The sequence below is a fragment of the Alligator mississippiensis genome, chromosome 3, assembly GCF_030867095.1.
Source record: "Alligator mississippiensis isolate rAllMis1 chromosome 3, rAllMis1, whole genome shotgun sequence".
NCBI lineage: Eukaryota > Metazoa > Chordata > Crocodylia > Alligatoridae > Alligator > Alligator mississippiensis.
In genome coordinates, this window is record NC_081826.1 from 257,158,985 (window position 1) to 257,183,992 (window position 25,008).

General features: G+C 44.3%; 1 protein-coding gene across 2 annotated transcripts in view; it reads right to left on the bottom strand.

Annotated features, from left to right (window-relative positions):
• ARSB (arylsulfatase B) overlaps nucleotides 1-25,008 on the bottom strand; it is a 158,290-nt gene that overhangs the window by 79,641 nt on the left and 53,641 nt on the right. For both annotated transcript variants that reach the window (XM_019481786.2, XM_059725113.1), the window contains exon 5: nucleotides 1,133-1,376. In XM_019481786.2, the coding sequence (XP_019337331.2) occupies nucleotides 1,133-1,376 (244 nt within the window). The remainder of the gene's footprint in view (nucleotides 1-1,132; nucleotides 1,377-25,008) is intronic.

A 25,008-nucleotide genomic window follows, 5' to 3' on the forward strand; every position in this document is an offset into this window, starting at 1 on the left:
AAGTCCTAGCGTCAGCAGGGGAAGCCCAGCTGATGGAGAAAGGAATCCAGGCTCTGAGAGCCAAGGGTTGCTAGAAAACTGGTTCTCCATTACCGGTCCGAGCAGAGCCTCCACAATGGCAGAGAACTCAGGTACTGCGGCAGGGAGGGGCAACAAGCAACAGCTGAGCCCCACAGGCAGCCCGGTGAAGAGGGAGGAGCCGGCGGCAGCTGCATCGGAGCCCTATGGGGAAGTGGCAAGTACCACCATGTGGTGGGAACAGGAGTGATTAGCTCCTAGTCAGAGGGATCATGGGAGCCAGCATCCTAGCTGCTCGTCGGCAGACGTAGAATACCTCTTTTTTTGTTGAGAGTTATTCTAAGTTACTGTTACCCCGGGCCAGGGCAGGTTTAGTTTGCCCGAAAGGTGACCCGGAGGCCAGGGATTTACCTGGGAAAGATTGATGGCCGGAAGGACCCGACCCAGGTAGAGGCGGGTAGTGTGGATGAGAAGAGATCATTCCAAGGAAGATTGCAGGAAGCAGTATCTTCCCAGGCCATGGATGTGGTAAGGTTGGGGTAAAGGAGAGGTTTGGAGCCCCATGAAGAAAGACCAGGGTCAAGACCCCTTTTGGGACCACCGACAGGGACTGCCTCCCCATCAATCGACATCAAAGACGTGGCAGGTGAGTAGGTGCAGCGTCCATTACCATCTAGGTGGCCCCAGGGTGCAGTCTCACCCTGACGTCACTAGGGAACAAGGCACCGACCCGAAAAGGACTGAAGCCTTACAACACCTACCAGCGACAGTGCCAATCATGGAGCCCAGGCTGCTTGCAGCAGGGCTTGCAGCCTCCCAGATGCCTGCTGGGAGCAGCCCAGGCTCCGTCGCTGGCAGCAGATACCCAGAGCTGGGGCTGGCCGTGGCGTGCCGAGGAAAATGGCCTCTCGTGCCATGCTCAGCACGTGTGCCAGGGGTTGCCAACCCCTGGGTTAGACAATGGATTTGTACAGAACGGTTTGGATAGGGATGATCTTGCCTCAGACAGGGGGTTGAAATAGATGACCTCTGAAGGCCTGTTCCAGCCCTATTTTTCTATGAGTCTATTATTCATCAGTGCAGATGTTTGACTCAGTTATTTGACGTGAGTTACCTGATAGTTTTCCAAACATCGAAGCCATCCAGGGGTTTGGTGCCATTTATATGTCCTCCAGCAAGGTTTACAAGTGTTGGCAGCCAGTCAGAAATGTGTATAAGTTCATGACTTTCTACGCCCTTCAGTTTCAGTAAAGGGCTTGCAACAAAAGCTACACCTCTTACTCCTCCTTCCCAAAGTGTCCATTTTCTTCCTCTTAGTGGCCAATTATTTCCACCTGCCAGTGTCTGTCCTCCATTATCTGAAATACAGGTAAGCAAAAGGAAGGATTTTATAAAACATTATATAATAATGTGCTTGTTTGAAGAACATGTGCATAATATAAGAAGTGTGTAAGGCAACAACTGTATACTGCTAAATACCTATCTAATAACTAATTACATTTCTTATAATTTCAATATACATATAATACCAAGTGTTTAAGCTTTGTATCTTCAAAGTCTATTAAAAATATTACCTAATTATTCCTCACAAAAGCCTGTCAAAGGTAGGGATATCACCTCCATTTATGAAAACTGGGAGAAACCTGAAGTAGATGATTTAGAAACATCTTTTTAAATGTAGTCTCTAATACTGGATCCCAAACCCTGAGACATTCAAAAGACTTCAAACCTGAAAGCACACTCAAAATGTGATCCTTAAAGATCAGCTCAAGGCCACAGAGGGAACCACTATGGAAACTATTATTAGTACTCAGGATTCTGGCCTGCAAGGAACCTGGATCTTGCTCATGATATAGCTCAACCCAGCTAAGGGCAATGCAAGGAATTGGGCATAATGTGGCGGCACTGAGCCACCTATCCCCTCCACATCATCCCCCTCCTTGCTGCTCTCTCATGTCTGTGCTTACCCTTGCTTCAGAGGGGCTGGTTATCTGCAAGAGGGTAAGCATAGGTAGCTTAGGTACTGCCGGGGGAATTTTTGGCCTGTGGCAGGGAGCCAAATTGCATCCTTCTATCAGGGGAGGCACAACGTTGCCAGCCCACAAAGAAGTTATTGTAAACTACAGTCAGGATAACTTAGCTGTGGCTATAGCTACTGGTGAATACCAAAAGAAATTAAAGGCAGCTTTGATTCATTAAAATTGGAAATCCTATCCCCATTTGCAGCCATGTGCAGGGGATGGAACAGCTGTGCATCCCCTCACTATTACCACTTGACATACTAAAATAGCTGAATCTGCGCTGTGCTGAGATCACTGGACTGGTATGAAAGCAGATCTGTAGTTCCCTCTCTGGCCCATTTCAGACACAGCCCTCTTCTAGTTCAACCCAGAAAGCAGTTTCCAAAAGCTGTAGGTCAAAGACAACCCTGGATGACTAACCTTTAGTGCATTTCCTATAAGGTACTTCCATTAGTGTGGGGACCCAGTGGCAACTCACCAGCTACTGCTCTGTCTCAGATCTCCATTCTTTGGAGCAGTCAAGGTGGCAGTAACAAGTTTACTGAAGTACCATTTGGTCCCAGTCAACTATCCTATTCCAGATCCATTTCAAAGTCTTTCTTCTACTTTTAAACTGCAAGGTAGTTTAAAGTCTCTGAGTACTTTAAAGGTAGAAGAAAGACTTTGATGCCACCATTTTTCTCTTCACAGCCTAGGACAGTGGGGGGCCAACCTTTTCAGCAGGCCTTTCACAAAACAGCCCTGCAACCTCCCCAAGTACCAATATGATCCCTTTTCCTTACCCAATTTGTTGTTCTGCTTTCTTCTTCCTACCCTGTGGTCCCTGCTCAATCTGCTGCTCTGCTTTCTGCTCCCTATCCTATCTGCTAACTATCCTATCCTATCTGCTCCCTATCCTATCTGCTTGTTCCCTCCCCAGTCTGCCATATGTCACACACAGACATTGCCTGTGCCACAGATTGGCCACCCTGCTCTAAGGCAGCTGCACACTAGAGATGAAGATAAACCTAAGTCTTGTTACCTCTAAATTTCAACTTAATACCCAGTTTTGCATAAATTTCACTGGCATGGCATCTCTCAGTAATCACAGAATCATGGAAATTTTGGGTTGGAAGGGACCTCAGGAGGTCATCTAATCCAACCCTCTGCTCAAAGCCAGACCACACCCAGCTGGATAATTTGTATAGCTGGGTCTTATAAACCTCCAAGGATAGAGATTTCACAACCTCTCTGGGTAACCTGTTCCAATACTTCATTATCCTCCTCGTAAGGAAGTTTTTCCTAATATCTAACCCAAACTTTCCTCACTGAAACTTCAGATTGTTGCTCCTTGTTCCATCATCTTCCACAACTAAGAACAGCCTAGCTCCTCTTTGGAACCACCATTCAGGTAGCTGAAGGCTGCTATTAAATCCCCCCTCAGCTCTCTCTTCTCCAAACTCAGTAAACTTAGTTCCCTCAGCCTATCCTCATAAGTCACGTGCCCCAGCCCCCTAACCATTTTTGTCACCCCCTACTGAACTCTCTCCAATTTGTCCACATCCTTTCTGTAGTTGGGGGAAAAAAGGAGGGTGGGGGGCAAAACTGGACACTGGACACAGAGTAGAGTGGAATAGTCACTTCTTTCAATCTGCTGGCAACACTCCTACTAATGCAGTCCAGTATGCAGTTAGCCTTTTTTGCAACAAGGGCACACTTGGTTCATATTCATCTTATTGCCCACTGTAACCCCCAGGTCCTTTTCTGAAGAGCTGCTCCTTAGTCAGTCAGTCCCCAGTCTGTATCAGTGCGTGGGATTGTTCCATGCTAAGTGCAGCACTTGGCATTTCTCCTTATAATATCTCTCCTACAGTGAAATGTCAAATCAGTTACATTAAAGACAGTGAAATAAACAAAGGTTGGGCAGAGGACAGGAATTCCTGCTCTTTCAGACAGGAATACAGATTTTTGTAATTGTGTGCATTTTATTTAGATGGCACTAACATCTATAACAAGCTTTGAACTATCCACTAAAGCAATACAACTCTTGCCCAAACAGTGAGATTTAAAAGACGAAAGTAAGAATGCAGCAGAGAAGAAGGGTAGTCATGATGGGGGCTGGCAGACATAGTAGTAATTCCATTTCTTGGTTTTGTTTTTGTTTTTAAATGACATCTCTGTCCATCTCTGAGAGGACTTTTTATGTGTGTTTTTCAGTAAGTCCTTTTTAAGACAGTTAATATCCTTTTTCCCCTAGTACAGCCAGTACTCCCTGCACTGCAGATCATTCTTTTAGGCCTACTAGATTCTTTTTACTTTGATGGGATTCCTCTCTTTAAAATGGCAAGATTGGTAAAATCGGGAAGCTAGGATTATAGGCAGCCACTTGATTTTTTTAATTCAACTTATCATCTTTTTATCATTCTTAATCATGTGCTTCATCAGTCTAGGAATATTACGTCTCATTTTTCAATTCCCTTTAGTTCTTTCTCCAGAAAACGGAGAGACCGGTGGATGTGGTGTACCTTGATTTTAGCAAGGCTTTCAATATGATCTCCCACAGCAGGAGCACTCAGCCCCTGCCCAGACTGAAATTGACTGTCAGAGGCTCTGGGATCAGGAGCAGCATGACACACATGCAGAGCAGCTGGGACGCAGTCTGGGAGCAGCAGGATTGTGGCAGGTCACACATAGCCGAACTGAGCTGCACCCCCTGCCAACAGGGCTGGGCCGAGTGAGTGGGGTGATATGTACCCTGCCGCCCTGCGGTGAGGGAGCACCTGGGGCAGGGGTAAGTGGGGTCCCAGGGGTGGGTCGGAGCCCAGGCAACAGGGAGCTCCTGCACTGCATGAAACCTGGCGAAGGTCTGGAGGCCACGTGCCCTCCCAATCCGTGCACGGGGCAGAGGCGGCTGCTGCTGCACCCTGGGCTTGGTGCCCTGAGCCCCACGCACAAATGGAGCGGGGGAATATGCCCCCTGGGCCTCCACCAGGGTGCATGCAGCAGGAGCCTCCTCGCACACCTGGACGAGACACCCGGGCTCTGATCCTTCCCTAGTGAAAAGGGAAGTGAGGCGGGGCAGGCCCTGCACAGCCAGGGTGCATGCAGGACAGAACTGCAAGCAGCTCATCCAGGGGGCATGGGGAAGGGTGGGGGCATGCAGCCTGGGACGGCATGGAGGGCACATGCCCCCAGATCTGTACACGGGGTGGGGAGGGGCGGACTGGGGCCAGGGCAATGTCAGGCTCTTCCTAGCGCGGCTCTTCAGCCACACAGCTCTTGGGCCAGGCTGGAACGCTGGGAGCAGGGCTGCAGGCACGCAAAAATTCACCATAGTCCCCCACCCACTTCCAGCACTGCTGCACCCCAGGCCTCCACTTGTCCCACCACCCAGCCTGGCCAGGCCCACTCCCCCCAGCCCCTGTTCCTACGTGTGCCCTGCTCCCCCCCTCACTGCTGGGGGCTCGATCTGTCCCCCTCCCCCCAATGGCCCTTTCCCCTCCCCTCCCCCCTCCCCCACAGACTTACCTGCTGGGGGGGAGCAAGCCCCCAAATAATTTTTTCTACCTCTGCCTCGATCTGACCCCCTTCTCTGCCCACAGACTGACCTGCAAGGGAGCACGGGGGGTGGGGGGTGGTAGCGTAGGGTAGATCTTGGGTTGGTTTTTAATTCAAAAGGTGATCTCCTACCCAAAAGGTAGGAGAGAGATTTTAAAATATTTGAGACTTTTGGTTATCAGGATTGGTAATATGTTAGCAAAAGTCATCACTGCAAAAAGTAATGATGGAGGTTATGGAAATTACAAATGTGTAGAATTCTGACAAAATATGCCTATTTTGATGGACAGTAGGATATACATTTAATGGTAAAGCTTTCTAAGTTTAATATAACCTAAACATTTTGTAGTAAACAGATATTCTAGATTTCCACCAGTACAATACTATGCAAGTGTTCATGTTATCAAAGGAAGAGGTGACAATTATAACAATCAAAATTTATCACAAAGTGAATGTTTATGTACATTTCAGGATAACTTTTTAGTGTCATTAGCCTTGTGTGCTACTCATGTGGAGGCATAAAATTATAGGACACAGAGTAGATAAATGCTCTGATCCACACTGGTCAATATTAATTGAACTTTTTATCCAGATGAAAGAGAACAGCAGGGGAAGCATCCCTGCTGACCCAGCATTAGCCAGGCTGTACCATAATGGAATTTGTGCCTGGTATCAACAACAAAAGAATTAAAGATAAGAGATACAGGGTAAAGAACAAAAAAGGGACAAAACAGACAAAGCAGTTGCTTTTCGGGTGCTTTTCAAAGGTAGTTCAACACAGAGTGTACTGTAGGAATTTAGCCCCGAGGTAGCACAGGTCTGAATCACTGTGCAGAGGTCTATATCAATCAGAGAGTTTGGTACATGTAACAGTTATATGCTACAGAGATACTGGGAAGACGTGCCATTCCTTCTAGGCAAAAAGTAGAGGAAAAATACAGTAAGGACAAAGCAGATAAGGTTCTTTGGGTGAATATGATATCTTTTATTAGACCAACTTCAGGAAGAGCACACACCAGCTGCCGAGACTTCCTCAGCCCGATGAAGTGTTTTTAAACCTGAAAACTCGCTATAATTTTTTTCCAACTATTTAAGTTGTTCTAATAAAAGATATTATATTCACCCAAAGAACCATGCCTGCCTATGGTCCTGAGACCAACATGGCTACAACCCATACCCCAGTAAGGTTAAGAACATTTGGAGGTAACCACATTAGTCTTAAGTCAGTCAGAAGGCAAGGTAGATATGCACCTTTATAGACTAACTAAATAAGATATATATAAGTGCTTTCATGAACCAAAGTTCACTTCACAAGAACATTTAGCTAGTAGTAATGAGGGCAGATGTGCATGCTGCTTTAACAGCCCCCATTAGGCCACACTTGATTTACTCTCCTAAACTGAAAGCACTAGTTATGGGGAAAACATGCTGTGCGGGGTTTCAGTGAAACGGTGAACCTACACTAGTTGTATCAGCAACAGACCAGCAGTCATAAAGAAGCAATTCCTAGGGAAGACATCAACTTCCATTCTGAGAAGCAGGAGCCTGGGTGAAAGACATCCCAGGTTTTACAAAGCTGGGGTCTAAAGGTTTGAAACAATAATGTTCATTTTCTTAAGTACTGTGTTTCTAGAAAAATCTATATGCCACTTGGACGTTCAGAGCATATGTCTAGAGTTTTCTGCGCATATGTTTAGAGTAATTTTTAATGTTTACTAAGGATCAACAGATTGCAGCGCAAATGCATCTTAAAGAATTAGCCATTTTTAGCAATTTCATTTCCAGTGACACTGACGAGGCCAGTAGGCGTACAAACCCTTTATTTTGCTTCGTCCACATGCATGTATCCACAGGATACCTCCATCCTATTAACTGTCTGCCTAAAGCTGTGGGAGACTACCCAGTTTTTGCTTCAAAAAACATTCACAAACAGGCTCCTTGTCTTTTGAATATTTTCACAAAGTACCTGCAAAGCTGATATAGAGTGAATATTTCTCATTGCTGTAGCACAAATAGCAATTTTCCCTTCCAAGAGCTACCTTCTCATTTAACGGAATTACTTACTTGCAAACATGTACAAAAATGACTTATGGTTATGAAATAGGCCAGCTGTGAATTTTTTCTAAACAGCTTTACTCCCCTCTCCTCAACTGTGCCACGCAGGCAGAGTACAGTAAATCTGAGTACTTAAATTTGAGTATCGTACAAAAATGATTTTTGGAGCAAAAACATAACGTACAGAAATTTGCATCTGTCAGCTCTTCTCTGCATGCCCAGATTACAAAATTAAAGGCTGGTAGAAAGCCAGGTGCCAAAACATGAGTTCTCATAGAAAATCCTGGGCAGGAACAACAGAATTACACTGGCATTTCTATAACCTTGATGTCACCAAGTTGTTCCTACCTCAGGAACAGGGATGTAAATATTGTTTAAAAAATATTTATTTAACCTCCTCTAATTATATTGGTTAAACAATTAACCGATAACACACCAGCTCAGACACAGCTGCTGCTAGGAACCGCTCCCGGATCCTGAGCCCTTAGACTAGGGGGAGGTGGGGAAGAAGCAAGCCCAGTGAAACAACACAGACCAGGTGACCTTGCACTGAGAAGAAGGGAGCACCTGTGAACAAGCAGCTAATTGATCTATTTTCCTCTTAGGCGATGGGTACTATGTACCTTTGCCCTTCCCCCTCCCCTCCCCTCCTCTCCCCTTTGCTCCTCCCTCCTGCCTGTCCTGCTGCCTTTTGATTCCTGCCGAGGCACCATGCAGCACTGCACAGAGCCTTTTCCCACTTTCCTGCCAGACTACCCCCGCCTTCAGCTAAAGAATAACCAGTAAACTAACTGGTCATCCCTGCACTTACTAGTTAAACAATTAACCAGTAAACAATTAATTGTTTAACCTTTTGCAGTCCTACTCAGTGGTAGCCAACTTTTCCTAGTTCATGGAAAACAATACTAAGCAAGTAAAGTATGATGGTGTCTGAAGCACATCACTTTCCTTGTCAGCTTCAGGGGAATGTTTAACTTCCTGTAGCCCTGAGCTACATTACAAGGGTCTCAGAGACAATGGACAGGGGATTGCTATGTTACGCTAAGGACAGACTTTCAAAAAGCCTGAGCCTGAATTGATTCAATATTGCAGGTTTGTCTAACATGGCTAGGTTGAATCAGTTTGTAACTGAACAGACATCCCAGAAATGCAGGCACATGTCTGCAATGGCTCAGGCTAGAAGGCAGGGGGAGCTACAGCAGCCCTCCCTTCCCTTTCACAAGTCTGAGCTGAGCGGGGCATGGCCAGTCCAGACCTGTGGAAAAGAATTGATAACAGTGTTGATCACCCCATAAAAAAAAAAACAGGGGGACAGTACCAGCTACCTGTTGATTCTTCCCTTGTCCCATCTGCCACAGCCCAGACTGTAGCCAATGCTGAGAGGTTTCTATGTAAGGCAGAGGGGATGGGGAATCCCTGCTTAACAGGGAGTGGGGAGGGGAAGCGAGGAGCAGAGGGAAGCCAGGCAAATGCCTGCAGTCTCTGCCAAGCTGCATCCAGGATGCAGAGGGGAGGGGCCAGCTCTGCCATGGAGCAGAGAGCCCTGCCCAGTCCAGAGAGTGTGCCAGATGTTGGGGGAATCTGGTTCAACTTAAACTAGCAAGGGGTCAAGGACAGACATTGCATAAACTGGTTTGACCTAAATCAGTTAAGTCCGATACTACATTCAACCAGGCTTATCTCAAACCAGTTTCAGCCATTTTCAAACTGATTTATGTGCACTGAACAACTGTTCTGTTACAGGTTTAAACCAGTTTCTGATCACTTAAATTAGTTTATGTGTAATGTCTGTCCCTAGCCATAAGGGCAAAAAGCAGGGCAGAGATTTTGGCTACCCATGCGACCAGCTGCGATTCTGATTAAGGTCCCTGTAATTTCCTGGCAGATTCTGCAGCATGCTTGAAGAACCACACTTTCTGCAGACTGTACATCCTGAGACTCCTGTCTTCCAAAACAGCATGGCTGTCTCCTGTTCTCTCCCTATCCTCAAGCCCTGTCAGGTGCCTTTCAAGCGTGTCAAGGGGAGAGTTAGTAAAAATTAATTCTGACAGTGTCACCATAATGCTGTGGGAATCTTTTGCACTGTTAGAGAAAAAAGAACTCTTCCTCAGCTATGTCTCTTGCAGATCCTATCATTTTTCTCCTAATCATAGAGCCCAAGAAACTCTGTTCACAAGTAGCAGGTTTCATGAACTGAACTGGTCATGTAGCAAATCCTTATTATCTTTTCCCAAGAGAATATGGACACAGGCAGTGGTTTTAATCCCCTCTGATTTTACACTCTGCAGGAAATAGCGAGGGTAGGAAAACATAACATGACCTAAGTTCTCTATTTGAAACTATGGGGCGGGGGGGTTCATTTTATTTTACTGAATTTTCAGAATCAAGGGAGGGGAAATCTTTTTTTTCTCAGTTCAAGCATAATCCCACAAATCTTGAATGCTCATTCAAGACAGCAAGCCAAACATAGTCTCTCCTAATAAGTATCTATTCTTGTAATTAATATCCAGTTTACATACATGAGATACTTGCATCTGAAGCAGCCTATTATTTGTAAACAGTCAAAGATGTTTGTGGAGTTCTTAGCAGAATTAAAAAGCAAGACAGAACAGGCAGGCAATTTTGTTTCCACCAAACTCATTTCTCAAGAGTTGCCAGATGTTAAACATTCTGGTTAGTACAGCATATATATGTAACAGCAGGGGAGACCTATCGCTAATAAGCAGCTTGGTCAGCATGGCTTCTCTTTGAAGAAAAGTAAGATAGTAAATTTAAAAAAATGTAATACCTGGACCGTCACTTAATCAACATGTCCAGACTGAGGAAGCAAGAATTTGAGAAGCTTGAGAGGTTTTTATACTTTCTTTAGTTATTCATAGGTGGAAATATTACACAAGAGAATACTTAAGTTGAATTGAATTGACAACTAATTTTCAGGCTGTAATATTTGCCCAAATCTACTATGTCCCCTGCTAGTCACAGTTTGTACCTGGCAGGCACTTCTAAGGGGGCTGTTTCAATTGAACATGCTATGATAAAGACATTATTTTCTCTCAGTGGAGGCTAGAATGTTGCTTTGACTTCAACAACAATGAACTATTGCTCAATTTTTTTTAAAAAAGGAAAAACAAAACAAAAAAATCAGACTCCTTAGGGGTCTGTCCTGGGTCCAGTACTGTTTAATATTTTTATTAATGATTTGGAGGATGGGACTTGAGTGCATGCTTAACAAATATGCAGATGACACCAAGCTTGGTGGAGTTACAGACAGACACTCTGGATGGTAGGATTTAGAATGAGCTTGATAGACTGGAAAAATGCTCTTAAACTAAATAGGATGAAATTCATTAAGGACAAGGGTAGTCTTGTACTTGAGATGGAAAAATTACGTTCACAAATACAAATTAGGGAATGAATGGCTAAGCTGCAGTACTGAAGAAAAAATTTGACGGTGGGGGGCATAAGCTGAATATGAGTCAAAAGCATGCTCCTGTTGCAAAAAAAATCCCCAAATAATATACAGGGTTATATTAACAAGCATGACATCTGTAAGTCAAGGGAAGTGATTCTTCTACTCTATTCAGCACCAGTGAGGCTTGTTGGAGTACTATGTCCAGTTTTGGGCACTGCATTTCAAGTAAGATAGATAGATTGGAAAGGGTCCAGTGGAGAGCAACAAAATAATTAGAAGTCTAGGATTTATTTAGTCTAGAGAAGAGAAGACTTGGGAAGAGGGAACTGATAACAGTTTTCAAAAACTTGAAGGTTGGTTATACAGAAGATGATGATAGACTATTCTCCATGGAGGGAGGGGACTGGAGAAAGAATAATGGACTTGCATTGAGGCTAGGGAAACTTATATTGGATTTCAGGAAGTACTTTTTCATTATGAAGGTGCTTAAGTTAGTGATTCTCAACCATGGTGCCACAGCTACTTGGAATGCTATGAGACCTTGGTTGCTGTGCAATATTAGCACTGTCAGGTGTACAGACACCTACACATGATTCACAGAGTAAATGCGAAGATTTCAAGTAGGAATCCATAGGGATGCAAATATTGTTTAAAAAATTACCTGTTCAACCTCCTGTAATTATATTAGTTAACCACTTAACTGATAACACAGAAGCTCAGACACAGATGCTCCTGGGAGCCACTTCCATGGCCCTTTGAAGGCCCTTTTGAGAATTCATGGTGCTCAGGAGAGATCCCAGAAGACTGGAAGAGGGCCAATGTTGTGCCCATCTTCAAGAAGGGGAGGAGAGGACCCAGGGAACTACAGGCTGATCAGCCTAACTTCAATCCCAGGAAAAACCCTCAAAATTTTTTTCAAGGAGTCCGTATGCGATCAGCTAGCAGAAGACAAAATTCTGAATGACAGCCAGCACAGTTTTGTTGCAGGTAACCTCATCTTCTTCTACAACCAAGTTACTCACCACCTGGACAAGGGAGATGAGGTTGACATCGTTTACTTGGACTTTAGGAAGGTCTTTGACTTGGTGTCCCATGACACTCTCAAGGTTAAAACTAGAGGACTATGGGCTCAACAATTCAACAATTAGATGGGTGGGAAATTGGCTGCAGGGTCAGACCCGTAGACAGTTCTGTGTTAAGCTGGTGGAAGGTAGCCAGTGGGGTCCCCCAGGGTTCAATACTTGGACCAGTGCTTTTCAACATCTTCATCAATGATCTAGATGTGGGGGATGAAAAACACACTGGCAAAGTTCACCGATGATACAAAGCTGTGGGGAAGCATGGCCACACATCAGGGCAGGTTGATGATCCAGGCAGATCTAGACAGATTAGTTAGATGAGCGGACCAGAACCAGATAAGTTCAACACTGAGAAGTGTAAAGTGCTCCATCTGGAGAGGAAAAATCTACAACAAACTTACAGGCTCAGTGGTGCTAGCATCACATCCAAAAGAGACCTGGGGGTCATAACTGACCACAAAATGAATATGATCCACCAGTGTGATGCTACAGTTAGCAGAGCAAACAATATACAGGCATGCATTAACCGATGCATCTCAAGCAAAACTAAGGAAGTTATTCTCCCAATCTCCTCGGCATTGGTGAGGCCTTAACTGGAGTACTGTGTCCAGTTCTGGGAGCCACATTTCAAGACGGATGTGGAGAAGCTTGAGAGAGCCCAGAGAAGAGCCATTCATATGATTAGAGCAGGCTTATCCAACATACGGCCCGCCAAGGCATTTTCTAAGGCCTGAGGTGCTGCGACGGGAAATGAAAGTAAACACTGCTTACTTTCGTTCCCACCCCTTGTCCCTCCCTCAGCAGCTTCCTAATGGCTGCTGAAGGGCTGGGGAAGGGACAAGGTTCCCACACGCACCGCGTCAGCTTGACGTTGCTGACATGTTGCGTGTGAGAAGAGGAGTAGCCATGTGCTGCTTGGGACAGGATGAGCCCAGCTGGAGCAGCAGGGGCTCAGCTGCATTTTCCCCCTACCTGCGCTGGTCAGTCCCGAGCAGCACATGGCTCTGCCACTGCCTCTGCTGGCTGGTGCCGACCCGGGTGGGTCTGTCCCATCCAGAGCAGCATGCAGCTGCAGCCGGATTCCCACGTGCTGCTGGGGACGGGAGGAGGCCGGCCAGGTCGGCACCGGCCAGCAGAGGCGGTGGCAGAGCCGTGTGCTGCTTGGGACTGACCGGCGCAGGTAGGGGGAAAATGCAGCTGAGCCCCTGCTGCTCCAGCCGGGCTTGTCCCATCCTTAGAGGCACACAGCTCTGCTGCCGCTTCTGCTGGTCAGTGCAGACCCAGCCAGGCTCCTCCTGTCCCCAGCAGCTTGTGGGAAGCCAGCTTCAGTCGCATGCTGCTCCAAATGGGATGGACCCAGCCGGGTCAGCACAGGCCAAGAAAAGTGGCATGCAGCTGAAGATGGCTTCCCACATGCTGCTGGGGATGGGAGGAGCCCAGCCGGGTCTGCACCAGCCAGCAGAAGTGGCAGCGGAGCCGTGTGCTGCTTGGGACAGGACGAGGCCAGCCAGAGCAGCAGGGGATCACCTGCATTTTCCCCTCGCCTGCACTGGTCAGTTCCGAGCGGCACATGGCTCCACCACAGCTTTTGCTGGCCAGCCTCCTCCTGTCCCCTGCAGCACGTGGGAAGCCAGCTTCAGCTGCATGCTGCTTTTCCTGGCCGGTGCCTACCTGCCTGGGACCATCCCATCTGGGGCAGCATGCGGCTGAAGCTGGCTTCCCACGTGCTGCTGGGGACACCCGGCTGGGTCGGCACTGGCCAGCAGAAGCGGTGGCGGAGTCTCCTGCCTTTTGGGACCAGCTGGCGCATGCAGGGGGAAAGTGCAGTAGCACGTGGGGAAGCCACCACTTGATAGGGGATGGGATGGGCTGGCTGGGCTGAACCAGGGAGGGAAAGCTGTGGCTGAGCCCCCCACAGCTGTGCTGTATGCTTATTTAAGACTGAACAATATGCTCAAAAATAGAGCATGGATGAGCTGGGTTCCAACATAAATTTGGAACAGGTAAAAATCTTTGTAAAAATACTGTCCAGTGTTTGGATTGTGTTTGCTTCTGTTTCTCTTTGTCGGGGGTTAGGGGTTCAACTTGTTAGTACTTGTTAAAGATGTTACTAAAAAGTTATTAATTCAATAAAAGTAAATCTTCTTGAAGATTATTCTCAAAAATGTCCATATTTTGTTGCTTTGATTAGTTTCCACTCTGGCTGATATCTTTTCCACATTTGATCTGTCGACTTGCATTATGCTTCTTTCATTCATTGAGAAGTGAGTAGAAGTGAAAGTGTTTATTTTAGTCAAGTGTTTGGTATTATTTCATTGTTGCTTTTATATTGTTTTTATTTTGGATTTTAAACCATATTTCCAGACCCATTTCATTGCCACTTCCTGCAACTTCATTGGTGTCAAAGGTCATGTGACATCACTTCCTGATGTGATACCGCTTCCTGTGAGGTCTTTGAATATGGCTCACTGGCCTACTGGGTGATAAAAAGTTAATGACCCGGCCCCACATTCAAAAAGGTTGGACAGCCCTGGATTAGAGGCTTGAGGAGCAAGCCATATGAGGAAAGGCTCACAGATTATGAGACTGTTCAGCCTAGAAAAGAGAAGACTTCAGAGGGATTTGGTGGCAGCTTACAAATATATCAGGGGTGAGCATCAGGAGCTAGGCCAGGGGTGGGCAAAATGGTGATCACATCCCTAAGAATCCATAATGTAAAAAACATTCTGACCTGTTTTGGTATTTTTGTGTTCTTTGCAACAGTAGAATTTTTCTATTATTTTCCATAGTCGGAAAAAAGGGTGAAAGCTGAAGTTTGCATGCTCCAAAGGTCTAATGAGGAATGCCTTGAGTCTAAAAAAGGATGAGAACCACTGGCTTAAGCATGGGAACAGGCTACTTAAAGAGGTCATGAAATCTTCAACTTTGAAAGTTTGTAAGAAGAGATGAGACCAAATTGTCTAAGATGGTTTAGATGGGGATGTCTTAAGCACAGGGTTAGACTACATGACCTCTAGAAGTCTCTTCTAGCCCCATTTTCCCCACAATTCTAACAAAATACACAGCATGTGTGACATATTTGGTCTTAAACTTTATATGAGTAAATTAGATTGCTACAATTTTATTTTAGTTGCCAGCTTTCATTTGTAGGCAGCACTTTCTCCTTTCCTTCCCTGCCTTTTGACTGTCCAGCCTCTCAGGAATATATTCTTCTTGCTTTCCTCCTTTCTTTCCTCCTTACAGCCCTATTATATTTTTTATCATAACAGACACTCTCCTCAAAGTGATATTCTTAAGGATCAGTCCAAGAATGTATTCAATTTTATTTCTAAATAATTACAGCTCCAGTTTTTCCATTCAGCCTTTGCAAACCCTTTGAAGCAAACAGCATACTAGATACTATATATCAAGATATATCTATGTGCATCACTTTGTACCATCTGTGCGCTAGGTACACCCATTTTGAATAATTAACTTCTGACAAGAAGTAAAACAATACTAACAACTTACTCTTTTAAAGAGAAAACATGTTAAATATTTTGAAAAAAGGGAGAAAAATAAGGCTAAACACAATACGGCCAAAATTTAACAATGTGGGCACCTAACACTAGGCACTTAAATCCACACTTTGGCACCCAACATCAGTGCCTAAAGTTGACTTTTTTGCCTGCCATTATTTCATATGTTCACATATATAACTATTTACAGAGTAAGGGATAGCCACTCACATACAACATTTGAAAGTAATAATAACCTATTTAAAAAAGGGACTTAACAGTTGTCAAGGAAGTCCTACCCTATACTGGCATTCAAAAAGCCAGCACACTCACTCACTCTTTTTTCACCTGTGTACCACATTGCAGCCGTCTGGGGTTTAAAAAATGCTCAATTTTTCTGAAGTTGAGTGAAAAAAATAACTCCCAACCTCTGGAATTTCTCATCATGGGCCTCTGTGGTAAACTGATCCTGCACACATCTGTCTGATATGGAAACCGTGCCAAATTCTGTTTGAAGAGTTTGTTTAAAGCGATGCAGTAGTTAAAGAGTGAGTATACAGTTGTGTTTTCTCAGGATCATTTAAACGTTTAGATGCAGGCTCAAATAAAAAATATCTTCAAAACAATGAAAAATGCGATTCTTTTGTGTTTCTGCTCTTCCAGAGACTGAGCTAGTGACGCACTCACGCCATCAGCTGCATGTAATCCAGCATGAAATATGTGCACACAATGTTCAGGGGGAAAATATGTTTAGCAATAATTCATGGTGCTGGTTCCAATTTCTGGGTTTGGGATTAATAGATTCATTTTCTTTGTTAAGGCAGAAGTGAAACTAAGGTTGTTTTACTTCATTAAAAAGAAAACAACTGAGAAGAGACTCTGGCATCTGTTGGTTCCTCCTCACCCCTACCTCCCAAATGACAATAAATAAACACATAAATAAATAAGGTTCTTTTACTTAAAGTTAAATTCAAGATAAATTTTTAAACAGCCTCCTCTCTCTCAGAAACAGTGCTTGCTGTAAAAACTGGATAAAACGAGGACTGGATGGAACTGATAAATGATAGAACTCATGTGTCAGCTCTAGGGAGCATGGAATTTCAAGGCTCAAAACTCTTCACTGCCAGAACCTGCCTGTCTGCTGGCACCTTTTAGATGCTTTTATTCAGTAAAGGCATTCGGAAGTTTATTTTGAACGTTACACATGGACTTCTTCCTATGGTTATGGAAGCAGCATGATCATTTTAGAACAAAACCTACTTGTGTTATCTAAAAATATTAAAGGTTTAATTAGAGTGTATATTTATAGCACCTTCATATGAGTAAAAAAGGAAGTAAGGCCACTGTTACTACACTTACACAGATGCTGTGTATTGACATCAAGAAGCCAAGTCCATTATGCATTTATACTTCCAGCTGTATCGGAAATGACTGCATCAGTGACTGAAACCTACTGGTTTTCTACTTTCAAATCACAGCTGTAAGGTAAGAAAGGACTATCAAAATGTTAACACATGTGAGAACCAGAGGCAACCTGAACCAGCTTCAAGCCTAACTACTATAGATCATTTTTATGTATAAAGGCTTTCCCTAACTTCAGCAAAACAAGATATGTGCAAGGACTCAGGACAAGGCTTTCAACCATACAGGAACATTGTGTCAATTTTCTTCTGTTTCCTATTTTATAGGAAAGGTTGCTTTGGTCTAACATTACTGTTCCTTTATAATACTACCTTCTTCCAAGGATATGGGGCTCCCAAAACTTTAAAGCCATGTATAAATGACAGAGACAAGTGATCTAATCTGTACATAATAGTGCTTCATGGCTTTGTCTGGGAGCTATGTTTTTTGTTGTAAATACCTTGTACCCAATTTCTCATAGTTTACTTGAGGTAAACTGCTGTAACTGTATTTTGTCACTTATCCCACACAGCATAAAAAGAACAATCTGGAGCTAATTTAAGTGGTTTACCATATCAGGATACAGATGGGAAAGATTTTAAGAAAAAGGCTCAATATGAACAATAGTGCTGCGAAGCTGAACAGCAGAGCGCACAGGAAGGCTGTGCAGACAGCCTGGCAGACAGCTGTCAGCCATTCCAATAACAATTCCTCCAGCCAATGAAAACTGGCTAGCGTCTAACCTCTCAAACCAGCCCAGGAACACCAACAACAAAAACAGAGAATTAAAAAAAAATACAGTGTTAATGACAAGAGTGTCATGGTCATAACTCAATGTCAGGAATATTTCAGCTGTTCTGTGTCCTTTTAACAATGTAGGGGGAGAAGGTGCTTAGTGACATTGCTGACATGGGCCAAAAGCCTCTTTCTATATCAAGTGTAGGTACATATACTGACTTCATATAATGTGTGCTATAACTATTCAGACAATCAGACAGATTTACATGCATTTTTCACATCACTTCCTTTCCTGCCTGAAGAGGTTGAATTTTTAACTGTTTAGAGCCTAAGTTACACCCAAAATGTCCTTGCTCATTTTACCAACAGTAAGAACAAAGGTACAGAGGAATTAAAAGACACCGTTCTTTCTACAGTATCTACACCAGACCTATCACTGTAGAGAATGAATGCGACCACCTTGAAAGAAGTTTAGAAGTCTTTAACCTACTTTCAAACCAATCACATGAAACAGAAAATGGACTAAAAAACCAATGAGCCACCAGTTTTATAGTTTTCTAACCTGTCAGACTAGATAAGGTAAGAGTTAGTTGCCTTTTCTTCAATCAGGCCTTCTTTAATTTTTCTGACACTAATCTGTAGTAATTTTTAAAATCTACTTTGGTGTTTTACCTGTTGTTGCAATACATCTCTGCTTTTGTCTAGTTATTTTAACATGCTTAAAAAAAAGTGTAAAAATCAAATCAAATCAAACTTCAGCCTAAAATGTTACCTGTATTCAACAATGGAAGACCATCAGCTACTTTATGTACTATGTGCTACAGATGGAGTCGAAACCTTTCTAAAATATTGGTAAGGTTTTGGTAATAAAGATACTTACTGACCTAAATAAACAATCTGTGCTAGTAGCAATTTTGCATATTGCAATTTATCTTTCAAAGTACTGATCTTTTTAAAAAGGGTAAAGGGTTTGGTTGATCAGTTAACATGGCAACAGAGAAGTAAGGAAAGCTAATTTTGAGAAGCAATTGAAGTATATAAGAAGTTTTACTTTCTTTACACTATGTTATCAGTTGCATTTTTAGTTAATTCTTTGTAAATTTGGATAATTTAGCAATGTATCTGGTCAAATGTAGCAACGTGTACTTACTGTAACAATAGCGATACACAAGTTCTTTGTATGTAATGCACCACTTTCAGAGACCTCTTCCACTTGTAACGTTAATGAAATAATTGCAACAGTCAAGTGTCATCCAATACCTTGCCCAGATTAGAGGAAAATAAGATTTCGACCCTTTTTCTCCAAATAAGCAGCTGAAGATAGGAACAGATGTGTCCAAGCTACATTCATCTTTTCTTTTCTTTTTTTAATGATACCTTATTCTGTCTAAATTGATGACTAACAAGGACAAGATAAAAAAATCCTTTTGTCAGATATCCATGACTTTTAGCATAATAAAAATGATTTTATATTTAATCTGTAGAGGCCTGTTCCAGCACATTTGCTCCTGCTGCCAAGTCTAACTGCTGCTTTTTCCCTGAGTCTCTGCAATGTCTTTTGCCACTCCATTCAATTAGGCAGCCTGGTAAGGTCACCATTGTCTTCTTGGCCATGTGCAAGAGGCATTCTCCATTCAACAGCTTTATTCTTTCTACCATTTTCAGTCACACCCTCTGATCAGTGAAAACTGAAACTGCCTTCAGGCACTAGAGACACATTCTTCCCATATACAACCCCCAACTTCAGCAAGCTGCTTATTTATGACAAAGTGAAATTTGCAACTTAACAGTCCCTATAAATTGTACATTGTATCTTCCCAATATTAATATCTGTCCTTCTTTGAGAGATTTGTGCCTGAAACATCATCCTTGGCAGATTAATTGCCTTAATATTCAAACTGTCTGGCATCAGAAATTGGAAAGAAGTGCAAACATCCATTAAATATTCACAGGTATCCAATGCTTTTGACATCAATGTCAAAGGTCTTACCAATAACCTTAACAATCAGGAACACACTAGTTTTGGAAAGTTTATTAAAATGACAAGTTCTTCCTACTTTTCTCTTTATCTAGTCTAGTGACAGCATCTTTGGCAAATGTCCAATTTTAAACTCGTTCTTGGTACCCTGTGCTACATGTTGTAAATGACCTGTAAAATAACTTAACTATACTTATAAAAGGCATGGTGAATTTCCATACCTATCCTACACAGCAGCAAACAGCATCATTCACATCCCAAATTAACGGTGCATATTATACACACACTATACATATACATTAGGGGTGTGCGAAACGGGCCATATTCGATTCAGATTTGGATTCAGCCCGAATCAGGGACAGTGATTAGCTTCGTTGATTTGGATCGCTGTCCCGATTTGATTTGGCTGAATCCGAATCTGAAAAATTGATGCCGATTTGAAGAATCAGTGATTCGGCCAGAGACACAGCTTTAAATGTTTTTGTTTGTTTTTTTGTTTGTTTTTTTACACACCTCGAGGTACCAAGTGCTGCTTGTGAACACTGCGATGGTGGGGTGGATGAAGCATCCCACAGGAGCGCGGGGGGTCCCCTGCATGCTCGGCAGCGAACCCAGAAGCCCCACACTCACCAGTTGCAAAAGCAGCAATTAGGGCCTCTTGGTGCTTGTGGCAGAGCTCCCCCGTGAAGCGTGGGGATCACCACCCCTGTCCCCCACCTGGCAGCTGCCCCATGGCACAGATGCAGTGCAGCACGCAGTGCCCTGCTGAGCCATCTGGGAGCTAGGGCTGAGTGTCGCCGGGCTCCGGCTGACACGTGGAGCCACCCCAGCTCCTAGGCGAATCAAACTGGGGGCTGGGGAATTGAACTAGGAGCTGGGAGAATGTTCAGGTCCCTGAACATTCCCCCAGTTCCTGGTTCGATCCTCCAGCTCCCTGATCTTTCCCCCAGCTCTCTGATGGCTTCCCCCAGCTCCTCCTGGGGGTGCGGACCCCCAGATGATGCGGGATGACAGCAGGCTGCCACTGCCCGCTGTGGATGGTGGCAGCTGTGGGCTATTTCCCCAACCGGCAGCAGCAGCTTGCTGAAACACCTTGCACAGATCTGGGGGCTGCGCCCCATGGGAAGAGCTGGGGGAATGATCATAGAGCTGGGGAATCAGACCAGGAGCTCCAGCTGACAGGTGGAGCCACCCCAGCTCCCAGACAGTGTGCGGCACCCTGCCAAACCGCGTTATACCCATGCCATGGGGCACATGCTGCACAGGTGCCAGGTCGGGGGGGGCAATCTCTGCTGCCCCCCACTACCCTGCACTGTGTGGCAGGGGCTCTGCCACAAGAGCCCTGAGATCCCAATTGCCACTCCTCCAGTAGATGAATGCAGGGCTTTTTTTGCTTTTTTTCTTTTAAGAGCTGGGAGGCTGAGGCCAGGCAGAGGATGTAGCCAGACAGCACAGACATGGGGGCTTCTCCCATGGCTCCTCCAGCTGTGCCTGTCTCTGCCCTGGAGGGGGAAGCTGTGGGGGCTCTGCTCTGCTGTTTGCCCAGCCAGAATGGGGGGAAAGGGGTGTGCCGCTTGCCAGCCGATGCAGAGGACGCAGGATGTGGGTGCAGCAGTGCTGGGAGTGGGGCCTATGCCCTGCTGCCACTTGCCTCCTTCCACCTGGAGCAAGCCATGCCTGCATCCCGCCTCTCCCGCCCCGCTCCCTGAGTAATGAACTCCCCCCCCCCCCCCCCAAGCTGGGCAGCTTGTCCTAGCCCCAGCCCCAATCCCTCACTCCCCTTCCTTCCCCCCTCCCCCAACCCCAACAGACTTACCAGCTGGAGGCAGCTGTCAGCTGCCTGTTTAGTCTATGGCCAGATTTCTGAATCGGCTGAATCTTTTTCCAAAGCTTTTCTGAATTGATTCGGATGCTGTAAATCAATTCAGAACTTACACTTGCCCTCCCAATTTGATTCAGATTCAGAAATTCGGTCCCCAAATCCGACCAAATCTCCTCACAATTGAATCAGCTACTGAAGCTTCACACAACCCTACTAAGTAACCCTTACCTAGCACTCCAAGCCTACAGAGTCTATATGCAGTAGTCAATGCAAAAAAGCATAGGGACTATAAGCATAGAGGTTACTGATCTAAATGGGTTATTTGTTTAAAATTCCTATTTTAATATTTAAAATCAGTTGCTGAAGAACATGCTGTTTGCCACAAGAAAGAGTCAAGGAATCCAAGCAACTTGCCACAGAATTTAAGGTCAATTTGCCATAGTATACACAGGGCCTTCCCCCTTTTTTAACTCAAAGTACAATAAAAGGTCAGACACAATAATAGGTACTAACAACATTTCACAGGACTGCAATGCTGAAAGTCCAAATACAATTTAACCCATTTAGGAGAAATGTGAAGATGAGGAGATTCAGTATGGGAAAAACAATCACAAATTCAACAATCACAAGGAACATAGAAACATTTCCAAAGTGACAGAAAACTGCAAACAGCAACCAGCAGATTAGGAGGATTGTACAAAGAAAGAAACACAGAGACTGAGTCTGGGGCATTCATTTCCTCTGGGTATGCAAGGAATACAGGTTTAGGCCCAATATGGTTGGTGCATAAGACAGGTTGTGTGAAAACTGCATTTCCTTAGTTGCCTTGTACATGCCAAGCCTATAACTAGGGGTCTACTTAATTTGTGACAGGACAAAGCAATTTTCATGGCTTGGTTATGACATGAAGAGCTGATTTCACGGGAATTTCCTGGTGGCCCCACCCCTTGCCACTGACTGGCTGAGGCACAAGTACAGTATAACTTAACAGCAAATTCTGCGGAAAACAAATTATATCATATAATTTATCACATTATTATAAATCTAAATATTACATTTAAATCTAAATTTAAATATATTATATATTTATATACAATATGAATTGTAAATTATATCATTATAATTTATTATTATATGTAGTGCTCTACAAACATTTTAGAAATACAAATTAATTTATAGATTGTAAGGCCAAAGGGGACCTTGGAAGATCACTGGGTCCAGCCCCCTGCACCAAACAGGAAAGATAACTGGGCATCAAGTGACCCCAGCAAGGTGACTGTCTAGTCTCCTCTTGAAGATTTCCAGGGTAGGTGATTGCACCACCTCTGGAGGGAGTTTATTTTACAGTCTGGACACCCTGTCTGTGAAGAAGTTTTTCCTAATGTTGATCCTGAATCGGTCTTCCAGGAGTTTGTGACCATTATTCCTAGCTTTCCCCTTGGGTGCCCTGGTGAACAGTTGCTCAACAAGCCCTTGATGTACTCCCCTAGTGTAATGGTAAGCTGCTACCAGGTCCCCTTTCAGTCTTCTTTTCTTCACGCTGAAGAGTACCAGATCCTTAAGAGAAAATTCATTTTAGTAGCTAAATACTAGCATGCAGCATCCACCAGAAGTTGCAGCCAACAGTCTCTGTGGTGTAAAGACAAGTCCATACACTGAGATTGCATGGTCTGCATTCACTGAATGGTTGGAATCGCAAGCAAATGTTCTGCCAAGTTGAAGCGATGTGGAAACTAATCAGAAACAGAATCCCAAAATTCAGGTACTTTCAAAAGCACATGGCATTCTTTGACAAAGGTCATGTAAGCAGCACATTCACTGTCATGCTCTTTCTGGTACCCAGGGACAGCTTTAATTAACTGAGGGTCAAACCTCAGAAAAGGCACGTGATTTGGATCAAAAATAAAAATAGCATTAAAAAAGTAAGTAGCCAGTTTGTTTAAATCGAATTGTTAGGGACTGATCATACTTGTAGTACTGATTTAAATTAGCAGCTATTGCCTGGAACAGTTCTTGTCTGTGCTAGTTTTAAGTCTGATAGTTTGAAAGTTGTTGTGATGCCATATCTATCTTCAACCCAACTTATCAAATCCATGAGTTTGTTGTATGCTGCCTGATGTCTTTCACACCACGTTAGAAGCTCCATGAACCGGACTGCATTTTCAGCCACACACTTAAATTGATCTTCAATGTCACCCTTTTTTAAGAGATTGTGTAATTTAAGCGTGCACTCTGTGTGGGGAGTGATTTCAAGTGTGTCATTGCTGGTAGTACTTAATATTCTTTGCATGGTAACTAACTGCATTAAAGCATTAATTCCACCTTGCAAGCACTGGTTCTGGTGGAAGTGACACAGCTGCATTTAGATCCCTACTTTGATTGGTGATGGACTGCCTGGCCGCATCCAGATGAGCACAACTGTGCGGTATGTGGCACTGCAGACACCACACACTGCACGTTTAGGCATTTCTCACACTGCTACCTTGCAGCACAGGCAGTTTTTTTTTTACCCCCATCTCCAGGGGTCAAAAAAAAAACCCATGCAGAAAAAAAGCAGGGCGGCATGTGCTGCCCAGAAATGGAGCCTGGCTGGCTAGAGCCATGCTTCAGCTGCTGGCCAGGCTCCAAGCTGCAGGAGCGACGTGGCTGCAGTTTCCCCGGCCCCCAGAACCTCAGAGAAGGCTGTCAGGGCCAGCACAATTCCTGGCCCCAGCCCTCCCTACCCCACCTGAGGTAACTTGCCAGAGGGCACGTGGCACAGGCGCTCCCCAGGGACAATTAGAAGCAGCACAAGGTGTTCTGCTGCTAGTTTTCCCTGGTGAACCAAACGTCCGCACTTGTCTGGATGTGCCCCCTGTATCAAAGCTTACAGCCTGGACTATGCTTGAATGCTTTTAAGAGAGAAAGCCAGTCTATCCACATCAGGAAAACATGCGACCAAGATCTTACTTAGAAAGGACATGTGAAATGCAGGTAACAGGAACTGCATTGGGAATTCTTCTGTGGAGCACATTAGGGAAAGCTTTGCACATACACATTGTATTATTAGACAAAAGTGCTGATATTTTGCTAAATTCTAAGCCATAGTTTACAACAGCCTTCAATACAGCTTGTGCTACACTTGAAACATTTACAGATGTGAAAAACAGGATTTGAAAAACAGGCAGGTCGCAGTCTATTTCCTTGGTACAAATAAAATGCGGAATACGTAGTTATCCTGTGCATCTGTTGCTTTGTCTGCTACAATTTCTGCCAATGCAAATTTTGTAGACTGAACACGCAAAGCAATTACTCCTGGTAGATAATCCTGGAGAAGTTCGTTTGCACATAGGAAACAGCCAGCATCAGTACATGCTTGTTGAATTACTTCCTTAGTTTTTGATTATCAATTTTTTCCAAAGGTATGTTGGCAGCAGTGAATGCTTCCGCTAGCTCAAATGTAGCTTCTCT